The sequence below is a fragment of the Trichechus manatus genome, unplaced genomic scaffold (assembly GCF_000243295.1).
Source record: "Trichechus manatus latirostris isolate Lorelei unplaced genomic scaffold, TriManLat1.0 scaffold00176, whole genome shotgun sequence".
Taxonomy (NCBI): domain Eukaryota; kingdom Metazoa; phylum Chordata; class Mammalia; order Sirenia; family Trichechidae; genus Trichechus; species Trichechus manatus.
Window position 1 is genome coordinate 3,100,212 of NW_004444112.1, and position 11,910 is coordinate 3,112,121.

General features: G+C 41.6%; 1 protein-coding gene across 1 annotated transcript in view; it reads right to left on the minus strand.

The window, feature by feature from the left end:
- LOC101342627 (vomeronasal type-2 receptor 1) overlaps positions 1–11,676 on the minus strand; it is a 38,224-nt gene extending 26,548 nt beyond the window's left edge. Inside the window, 1 exon segment of the mRNA XM_012558563.1 lies at positions 11,458–11,676. Coding sequence (XP_012414017.1) covers positions 11,458–11,676 — 219 coding nt within the window.
- Between the last annotated feature and the right edge of the window lie 234 nt (positions 11,677–11,910).

Consider the following 11,910-nt stretch of genomic DNA (forward strand, 5'->3'; position numbering starts at 1 on the left):
ATTTTTTTGTCTGTATTTTCCATGAATTTGTCTGCCTTTTCCATGAATTTGTCTATTTTTTCCTCATTTTTGTCTGCTTTTTGCTTCAACTCTTGGATATCTCTGAATATTAGAGATTTGAATTCCCTATCAGGTAGTTCTAGTGCCTTTTCTTCTATTGGAAGGTCATCTGGTGTTTTATTTTGGATGCCTACTGGAACCATCCTGTCCTGTTTTTGTAAATATTTTGATATTGTCTGCTGTCTTTGAGGCATTTGGTAGTTATTTTCCTCATTTATTGATTGTAGATTTGTTAGTTTCGACTTTTTTTGTTATATTTGGCTATGTCTGAGCAGGAAGGTTGTGTGTTCTTCGTTGTTTGCTCTTTTGTGGGCACAGTACTTTTCACCTCTTTCTCCAATTGGCAGGGTCAGTAGCTCAGATATGGTACAGCAAGGCAGGTCTAGCTGAAGAGGAGTTGCTGTGATGGATTGTTTGTGGCCCTTACTATAGCCACCAGGGCGGGCTGGTAATTAGTGCAGGGCAGGTTCCTGTGGGCCGTGCCTGTGCTGCTTGGTGGTGTGATGTTCACTACATGGTGCAAGTAGGCAGAATGGACGGGGGAGATTGTGATGTGTGGAGCTAAGATGGGTATGGGAGAGAGGAGAGAGAGGAGAGAGGAACAGGAGTCAAAAACATACAAACAAACAAAAGAGTGCTAGGGGAGCTTGCCATTGGAGTGGAGAGATGAAAGACTATGCAATGGAGAAAAACAAAAAGGAGAAGAAGAAAAAAGAGAAAAGAACAGAAGAAAAGAATAAATAAAAATTAGAAAGAAAAAAGAAAAGCTCCCAGGGATCCCACAGGTGCAGCTATGAGGTCTGGGGAAATTATTCCAAGGCTGTGATATACAGCCTGGCTAGAAGGTGTAGAGGTGTCACTCAGCGCCAGGTAATTAGGGACAGGAAAAGAAGGAAAGTATAGAGAGATGAGAAACTCAGTAACGAAGAAAGATAAAAAAGAAAAAAGAGGGAAAAGAAACAAAACAAATTAAAAAAAGAACAAGACCCTCCCCCCCAAAAAAACAGAAAAAACTTGAAAAAACAAACAAAAAAGAAATGTCCTCAGGGAACAAACTGAAGCGGTAGGTGCCAAGCCTCGCAGTACTGTCTGGCTAGAACGGGCTCCCAATTCGAGAAAAGAAAAAACAAATAAACAAACAAATCAAAACAAACATAAACAGTCCCTGGATCCCACCAGCATGGCAGCACGGGCCGGGAAGCAGTCTCACATTCGAGTGGCATTTCACAGCCTTTCAGGAAGAAGCATAGATGGTGCGCAGAGCCAGATATTTGAGAGAAAGGAGGGGCAGGTAGTGAGAGATAAGGAAGAAATCTGAAGAGTGGAAAAAAGCAACACCAGCAGTCAACAAATGGCATTTAGTGAGCTGGCCAGTGTGGGCGGGTGGAATTCAAGTGACACTAGGGTGAAGCCAGTCTTCCTGGCCAAGAGACTGTGGCCACAGGATGCAGAGGAGGCCGAGTAGGGGGTCAAGAAGGGTGGGGGGGGGGAGCGTATATTGCTGGTTATCAGTTGATCTGTCTCCTGCTGGAAGCTCTGTGAGGCTGATTTCTCATACGCCCTGTTCACTGGTCTCTGATAGGAGTCCAAGATGGTGGATCCATGCTGCATTAGCTGGTAGGTGACCTCTGCATGTATCTCTCCTCGCTCTCTGTTCTCTGAGATGGAGAAACAGATCACCAACTTCATATGGAAAGGGAAGAGGCCCTGGATAAGTAAAGCATTACTCAAGAAGAAGAACAAAGTGGGAGGTCTCACACTACCTGATTTTAGAACCTATTATACCGCCACTGTAGTCAGAACAGCCTGGTACTGGAACAACAACAGATACATAGACCAATGGAAAAGAATTGAGAATCCAGACATAAATTCATCTACCTATGAGCACCTGATATTTGACAAAAGCCCAAAGTCCATTAATTGGGGAAAATACAGTCTCTTTAATAAACACGGCTGGCATAACTGAATATCCATCTGCAAAAAATGAAACAAGACCCATACCTCACACCATGCACAAAAACTACTCAAAATTGATCAAAGACCTAAATATAAAGATCATGGAAGAAAAAACACTGACAATGCTAGGAGCCCTAATACAAGGCATAAACAGAATATGAACCATAAGTAACAATGCACAAGCACCAGAAGAGAGACTTGACAACTGGGAGCTCCTAAAAATCAAACACTTATGCTCATCAAAAGACTTCACCAAAAGAGTCAAAAGACAACATACAGACTGGGAAAATATTTTTGGCCACAACAAATCTGATCAGCGTCTAATCTCTAAAATCTACAAGGTACTGCAGAACCTCAACAACAAAAAGACAAATAACCCAATTAAAAAATGGGTAAAAGACATGAACAAGCACTTCACCAGAGAAGAGATTCAGGTGGCTAACAGACATATGAAGAAATGCTCACAATCATTAGCCATTAGAGAAACGCAGATCGAAACTACAATGAGACATCATCTCACCCCAACAAGGCTAGTATTAATCCAAAAAACACAAAATAATAAATTCAGGAGAGGTTGTGGAAAGACTGGAACACTTATACACTGTTGGTGGGAATGTAAAATGGTACAACCACTTTGGAAATTGATTTGGCACTTCCTTAAAAAGCTAGAAATAGAAGTGCCATATGATCCAGCAATCTTGTTCCTTGGAATATATCCTAGAAAAATAAGAGCCATCACACGAATAGATATATGCAAACCCATGTTTATTGCAGCATTGTTCACAATAGCAAAAAGATGGAAACAACCTAGGTGCCCATCAAAAGATGAATGGATAAACAAATTATGGTATATCCACACAATGGAATACTACACAACAATAAAGAATGATGAAGGCGTGAAACGTCTTATGACATGGAGGAATCTAGAGGGCATTATGCTGAGTGAATATAGTCAGTCACAGAGGGATAAATATTGTATAAGACCACCATTATAAGAACTCAAGAAACGGATTAAACACAGAAGAAAACATTCTTTGATGGTTACGAGGGTGGGGACGGAGGGGGAGGTATAATAGACAAGAATTATTTTAGGTGAAGGGAAGGACAGCACACACTACAGGAGAAGTCAGCACAACTGGATTAAACCAAAGCTAAGAAGTTTCCTGAATACAATCAAATATATCGACGGACTAAGTAGCAAGGGTGGGTCTGAGGACCATGCTTTCAGGGGACATCTAGGTCAATTGGCATAACAAAGTTTATTAAGAAAATGTTCTGCATCCTCCTCCGGTGAATGACGTTTGGGGTCTTAAAAGCTTGCAAGCAGCCATCTAAGATGCATCAATTGGTCCCAACCACCTGGAGTAAAGGAGAATAAAGAACACCAAAGACACAAGGAAAGTAGTAGCCCAAGAGACAGAAAGGGCCACTTAAACAAGAGACTTCAGCAGCCTGAGACCAGAAGAACGAGATGGTGCCTGGATACCACCAATGACCACCCTGACAGAGAACACAACAGAGAGTCCCTCATGGAGCAGGAGAAAGGTGGGGTGCAGAACTCAGGCTCTAATAAAAAGACCAGACTTAATGTTCTGACTGAGACTGGAGGAACCCTGGAAAGCATGGCCCTGGACTCTCTATCAGCCCAGAACTAAAACAATTTCTAAGGCCAAGTCTTCAAAGATCAGACTGGACTGTGGGACATAAAATGATACTCGTGAGGAGTGTGCTTCTTAGCTCCAGTAGATACATGAAACTAAACAGGCAGCTTCTGTCCGGAGGTGAGATGAGAAGGCAGAGAGGATTAGGAGCTGGGTGAATGGACATGGGACATCAGAAGTGGAAAGGAGGAGTATGCTGTCACAGTACAGGGAGAGCAATTAGGGTCGCATAACAATGTATGTATACATTTTTGTATAAGAGATTAACTTGAAATGTAAACTTTCACTTAAACTGCAACAATAAACAAAAAGAAGTTTCATCTGCTATTTTGATCCCTTTGCCTGCCCCTACTCCTTGGTAACGGCTCTGAGGCCTCATCGGTATACTTTGGACGGTGGGGGTGGTTCGTGAGTCCTCAGGCTGTCCTCAGAGACTCTTCAAGCCTAAAAGCAGTTGTATTCAAGTCTCCTGGTCATGGTGTTTAGAGAGAGGCCCCAGGAGGGGACAAGAGATAAGGAGTTTCCTGACCCACTGCTGCCACGACTAACAGTGTTTAGAGATGGGGAAAGTCCCCAGAGCTGCAGGTGGCCCTGGGCAGCCACCTCCCATGCCAGGGACACCATTTTCACTGAATGGAAGCCCCCAGGCAGAGACAAGGCATTTTCAACTCCAGAAGGAAGCTTGTGGCTTGGCCCAGATGTTTGTTAGGGGGGTAGTTCCAGGTATGGGAAGGGGCTGCCTCATAGCGGCAGCAAGTTTGGGCTTGCAACCCCAAGAGAAGTGACTGCCATGCTCTGTGTAAAAAGTAAACATGCTCAATATTGTTAGCCATCTTGGAAATGTAAATCAAAGCCACAATGAGACACCACTTCATAGCCACTAGGATGGTTATAAGAAAGTCACATATTAAATGTTGACCAGTAAGTGGAGAATCAGGAACCCTCATAAATTGCTGGTTGAATGTAAAATGGTGCAACCATTGTGCAAAACAGTTTGTTGGTTACTCTAAAGTTTAAATATAGAGTTACTACATGACTCAGGAGTTCCAGTCCCAGGCATACACCCAGGAGAAATGAAAATGTATGTTTACACAAAAACGTGTACCTGAATGTTCATAACAGCATAATAGCCAAAAAGTGGAAACAACTCAAATGCCTATCAATGGATGAATGGTGAAACAAATTGTAGTATATTCATATGGTGGAATATTATTCAGCTGTAAAATGAATGAGGTACAGAAACATGCTACAACATGGATGAACCTTGAAAACATTGTGCTAAGTGAAAGAAGCCAGTCACATAAGGCCACAAAAGGATTCTATTTATATGAAATGGGCAGAATAAACAAATCCATAGAGACAGAAAGTATTAGTTTTTGCCAGTGTCTGTGGGAGGGGGGAATGGATATGGGGTGTCTTAGTCATTTAGTGCTGCTATAACAGAAATACCACAAGTGGATGGCTTTAACAAAGAGAAATTTATTTTCTCACAGTCTAGTAGGCTACAAGTCCAAGCTCAGGGAATCAGCTCCAGGGGAAGGCTTTCTTTCTCTGTCTGCTCTGGAGGAAGGTCCTCGTCGTCAATCTTCCCTTGGTCTGGGAGCTTCTCTGTGCAGGAACCTCAGGTCCAAAGGGCACACTCTGCTCCTGGCACTGCTTTCTTGGTGGTATGAGGTTCTCATGTAACTCTCCTAGCTTCTATCTTTTATATCTCAAAAAGAGATTGACTTAAGACACTATCTAATCTTGTAGGCCTCATCAGTCTAATTGCTGCTAATCCATCTCATTGCATCATAGTGATAGAATTTACAACACACAGGGAAATCACATCAAATGATAAAATGATAGACAATCATACAATACTGGGAATCATGACCTAGCCAAGTTGACAGATAGTTTTGGGAGACACAATTCAATCCATGACATGGGGTTTCTTTTTGGAGTGGTGAAAGTGTTCCGGAAGTCAACAACAGTCATGTTTGCACAAATTTCTGAATATACTAAGAATTGTACACTTTCAGAGGGTAAATTTTATAGTATGTGAAGTACATCTCAATAAAGCTATTATTAAAAGAAGAATAAGTAGAGGAGGAAAATTAAATTAAAGATGAACATTCCAGAGGTTATCATGTTGGAGAAGACGTCTGCACTACAGGAATGAGCTCCAGTAGGACTGGCCACCAAGGGGGTACCCATAAGGCTTGCTAATTGTCTGCCTGCCCATCCCTGCTGCCTCTGTTAGTATCCGGGGGTCACGTGTCTGTCCACCCCAGAGGTAGCAGATGGGGTCCATGGAGATGATTGGTTTGTCTGCCGAGGGCGTTGCTTACAACTGGGAAATTTTACATTAGATCAGGTTTCTCAACCTCGGCACTACTGACATTTTGAAATGAATAAATCTTTGTCATGAGGAGCTACAGAATGTTTTAACTGCCCGTTAAAATCATCATTATCATCACCACCATCATCATTATTACCATGATCATCAGAATCATAATCACCACCAGCATCACCACCACTGCCACTGTCATCCACACCATCATCATCATATTCTTGCCATAATTGGTCTAACAGTGCTCTCCTTTCTAGTTTTTCAATGTTATAAATAACATTGCAATAAATATCGTCAGACAAAACACACATAATTTTTGTATGATTTTTCCATGAATCATTCTAGATTAAAATTTTAGGAGAGTTACAAATGGCCTAATTAACCCACAGAGGAAAAAAAGGCACAAGAACCAACAGAACTTGGATACTTTTATCACAGTGATTTTTTTCTTCACCATTAGCGCTAGATTAACAATGGGTATATCTTTAGAAGATAATTAAAAAACGGTTGCAGAGTACGTAGACAGGAAATGCCAGAAATTCACGCTGAATCCAGAAGAGGTCGTGAAACAAGGGATATCATTGCTGATGTCAGATGAATCTTGGCTCAAAGCAGAGAATACCAGACAGATGTTTACCTGTGTTTTATTGACTATGCAAAGGCATTCCACTGTGGGGATCATAACAAATTATGGATAACATTGAGAAGAAGGGGAATTCCAGAACACTTAATTGTACTCATGTGGAACCTGTACATAGACCAAGAGGCAATCATTTGAACAGACAAGAGGATACTGCATGGTTTAAAATCAGGAAAGGTGTGTGTCAGGGTTGTATCCTTTCACCATATTTATTCAATCTGTATGCTGAGCAAATAATCTGAGAAACCGGACTCCATGAAGAAGAACGCGGCATTAAGATTGGAGGAAGACTCATTAACAACTTCCGGTATGCACATGATACAACCTGCTTGCTGAAAGTGAAGAGGACATGAAGCACTTACTGATGAAGTTTAAAGACTACAGCCTTCAGTACGGATTACATCTTGTCATGGATTGAATTGTGTCCCCCAAAATTTTGTGTCAACTTGGTTAGGCCATGATTCCCAGCATTGTGTGGTTGTCCTCCGTTTTGTGATTGTAATCTTATGTTAAAGAGGATTAGGGTGGGATGTAACACCCTTACTAAGGTCACATCCCTGATCCAAGGTAAAGGGTGTTTCCGTGAGATGTGGCCTGCACCACCTTTTATCTTACAAGAGATAAAAGGAAAGGGAAGAGAGCAGAGAAAGCAAGAAAGCAGCACGGGGAGCAGAGCGTGTCCTTTGGACCTGAGGTTCCTGCGCTGATATGCTCCCAGACCAAGGGAATATTGATGACACGGACCTTACCCTAGAGCTGACAGAGAAAGCCTTCCCCTGGAGCTGATTCCCTGAATTGGACTTGTAGCCTACCAGACTGTGAGAGAATAAATTTCTCTCTGTTAAAGCCATCCACTTCTGGTATTTCTGTTATAGCAGTGCTAGATGACTAAGACACACCTCAACATAAAGAAAACAAAAATCCTCACAACTGGATCAATAAGTAACATCATGATAACCAGTGAAAATATTGAAGTTGTCAAGAATTTCATTTTACTTGGCTCCACAATCAATGCCCACGGAAGTAGCAGTTAAGTAATCAAACGACATATTGCATTGGGCAAATGTGCTGCAAAAGACCTCTTTAAAGTGTTAAACAGCAAAGACGTCACTCTGAGGACTAAAGTGTGCCCAGCCCAAGCCATAGTGTTTTCAATTACCTTATATGCATGTGAAAGCTGGACAATGAATAAGGAAGATAGAAGAAGAATTTCTTTGACTTATGGTGAAGATTATTGAATATACAATGTTCTGCCAGGAGAACGAACAAATCTGTCTTGGAAGATGTACAGCCACCATGCTGTTTAGAAGGGTGGTGAGACCTTTTCTCAAGTACTTTGGACATGTTATCAGGAGGGATCAGTCCCTGGAGAAGGACATTATTCTTGGTAAAGTAGAGGGTCAGTGAAAAAGAGGAAGACCAACAACTAGACAGACTGACACAGTGGTTGCAACAGTGGGCTCAAACACAGTAATGATTGTGAGGATGGCACAGGACCAGATAGTGTTTTGTTCTGTTGTAGATACAGGGTAGCTATGAGTTGGAACCGCCTTCATGGCACCTAACAACAGCAACAGCAACGTCAACATCAACAACAACATATATTTAGAGATGTTAACTTTTTTTTATTATTGTGTGAGGAATTCAACTCTTTTTTTTTTAATTGTACTGTAAATGAAAGTTTACAGAACAAACTAGCTTCTCATTAAACAGTACACACACTGTTTTGTAACATTGGTTGCCAACCCCATGACATATCAACAAGCTCCCTTCTCGAACCTGGGTTCCCTATTAAAAGCTTTCCTGTCCCTTCCTGCCTTCTAGTCCTTGCCCCTGGGCTGGTGTGCCCCTTTAGTTAGAGACATTAACTTTTGATTGAGAGTGAAGGTGGGTTGAACTCAGGCACTGACTGTGGCAGTCAGGTCAAGGAGTTCACCAGGATAAACTTTGATGCCCTCTGGACAGTTATCATCCCAAAAGGGCTTTCCAGGAAGAAATGACACCACCACGAAGACCCAGGTCTCCAAGATTCCAGGATGGTTCATAAATCATCCTGTAGAAAGGACTGGTATCAGCCAGAGACACTCAGAGAACTAATTTCCAGAAAGGTTTTTATTCTCATATTGTTCTTAGACCACTCTGGTGTTGGGCTTTTCTGTTCTAACAGAGAATCAGATTTAAAAAAAAGTTTCTTCATTTTAAGAAGATGGTTGGTCCAGAGCAGTGTGAAAGCTGCCAGGCCCAGGCCTGGGGACTGGGAGGCAACAGGGCGTGGTGGAGACAGTGGTGAACCAAACAGCACAGTCCACTATTGGGTAACTACTACTCACTCCCAGCCCATGTCTGTGTGAGCAAGTTCAAGCTCAGCAGTACTGAATTTTCTCAGCTGGGGGAGAAGTCAGATATCCAAATTCTCTAATGCAGGTTCTCAAATGAAGACAGTTTTACTCCCCAAGGGACACTTGGCCATGTCTGGAGACACAAATGGGGCTGTGGTGTTCTTCTGGCCTCCAGGGGGTAGGGGCCAGCAATGCTGCTAAACATTCTAAACAAGGATTTATCTAGTCCAAAATGTCAATAGTGCTGAGGTTGAGAAACCCTAATGTAATGTTAAATTTCCCAGTTGTAAGTAGTGCCTTCTGCATGTAAAGCCCAAACCAATTATTTCCGTGGGCCCCATTTGTTACCTCTAGGGTGGAGAGACACGTTGTCTCCAGATACTAACAGGAACATCAGGACAGGTGAGCAGGCAATTAACAAGTCTTATAGGTGCCACCTTGGTGGCTCCCTCATTCCTAAAGTGCAGATGTTTTCTTCAATATGATAAGCTCTGGAATGCTCTGCTTTAATTCAATTAGTCTCCTTTTTATTTCTTAGTCTTCTTTTTTCAATAGCAGTTTTATGGAGATATATTTAATATACCATAAAAATTCACCCTTTTAAAGTGTAAAAATTCTTAGTATATTCATATAATTGTGCAACCATCACTGGTATGTAGTTCCAGAAAGAAACACTATACCCATTAGCAGTCACATGGATGGTCATTGACTCTTTTTATACATTGTTGAAAATTTTCACAATTAAAAAAGTTTGAAAAAGACTTACCAAGCCATAAACAAAACAAAACAAAAATAACAGATAATAACAAGTTTTGGTGATGATGTGTAAAAATTATAATCCTTATCCAGGGCTGGTGGAATGTAAAATGGTGCAACAACTTTAAAAACAGTCTGGCAATTTCTCAAAAAGTTAAATCTAGAGTTATAAGTCAGAATCAAATTGTTGGCAGTGGGTTTTGTTTTGTGTGTATGTGTGTGTTTTTTTAGAGTTACCATATGGCCTAGCAATTCCACTTTTAGGTATATACTCAAGAGAATTGAAACCCTATGTCCACGCAATACCTTGTACACATATTGCCCCATGGGATTTTCTAGACTGAAATCTTTAACCAGAGCAGATAGCCAGGTTATTTGTCCTGCGGAGCACCTATACAGAAACAAAAAATTATTTGTGATTACCAGGTGTGGGAGAGAGGGGGAATGACAGAGTTTCGGCTTAGGAGGCATTGAGTGCATGTTAATGGTGGTGGAGTGATTTGGAAAAGGTTAGTGAGAATAGTTGATCAACTTGAAGAATGTAATTAGTGTCACTGAATTGTAGATGTAGAAATTATTGAATTGGTATATGTTTTGTTGCATATATTTTCACCACAATAGAAAAAAACTTCTAAAGTATTAGTATGTTTACTATAAGTCATTTTTAGTATAAGCATATCCCTTAGTATAAGTATATCCCAGAATAGGGTTGCCAGATTTACAAATAAAAGTACAGACTCCCAGTTAAATTTGAATTTCAGATAAACAACAAATATTTTTTAGTATGTGTCTTAGTCATCTAGTGCTGCTACAACAGAAATACCACAAGTGGATAGCTTTAACAAAGAGAAATTTATTTCTTCAGAGTAAAGTAGGCCAAAAGTCCAAATTCAGGGAGTCAGCTCCAGGGAAAGTCTTCCTCTCTCTGTCGGCCTTCTAATCAATGTTTCCCTGGACTAGGAGCTTCTCTGCGCAGGGACCCCAGGTCCAAAGGACACACTCTGCTCCTGGCACTGCTTTCTTGGTGGTATGAGGTCCCCCCTGTCTCTCTGCTCACTTCTCTCTTTTATGTCTCAAGAGATTGCCCCAGGACACAATCCAATCTTGTAGACTGAATCCTGGCTTACTAACACAACTGCCACCCATTCTCCCTCATTAATATCACAGAGGCAGAATTTACAACATATAGGAAAATCACACAATACCAGGAATCATGGCCCAGCCAAATTGATACACACATTTTTGGGGGGACATAATTCAATCCATGACATCAGGTGTGTCCCATATTTAGTATTTTTAAATAATTTTTATATAAGCTTATTTAATATAAGTATTATTTCATAAATCTCTAAGTATATCTGATAGTATATCTGGGACATACACTGAATAGTAATACTAAATACTAATAGTATGTTTTTGTATGCTTATGTCCCAATAGGATGTTTGGGACACACTTATACTGAATACTAACACTTAATGAAGTACTAATAGTATATTTTAGTGTAAGTGTGTCCCAATAGGAGATTTGGGAGATACTTGTACTAAAATATTATTTATTGTTTACCTTAAATTGAGATTAGGGTGAAATAGTGTGTCAAGGAAGTGCCAAGTCTCTGGGACTGAGGTTCAGGGTGGCTTGAGCTACCAGTGCTGAGATGGGGAGGTGGGAAGGTATGAGTGTGGACTATGGCCAGTGACCTCAAGTGCTCCCACATGGTGTCTCATCTGGTGCTCCACTCCGGATGGTCCTGGGTTGGCATTCTGGCCCAAGACGATGACCACGGTCAGCAGGGCAGCACTCTGGTGACCTGGGAATTCGTTCAGGCCAGTATCTGCATTCAGTTCCACCTGCACATCCCCTCCCAGCAGTCCCTGGAGAAGACCCGCACCATTGTCTGAAGGATGGAAGGAAGTCTGTACCACAAAGGCCATTCTGGTCTTCCTGTGCAATTCAAGTTTCCACCTTGTTCTTCAGGGGCTTCTGGGCAGTGCGGTCTTAGGCCAGGTGTGGGTCAGCCAAGACACGCTGCATAGCGTTCTGGCCCTGGCTATCCCAGGCATCTCCCAGGTCCTACAAGGCTCCTTCAGCCTTATGCCACAACCCAGCCAGGTCCTCAGCTTCCCAAAATTCCTCGCTCATCTGCATCTCACTCCAACCCCAGAAGA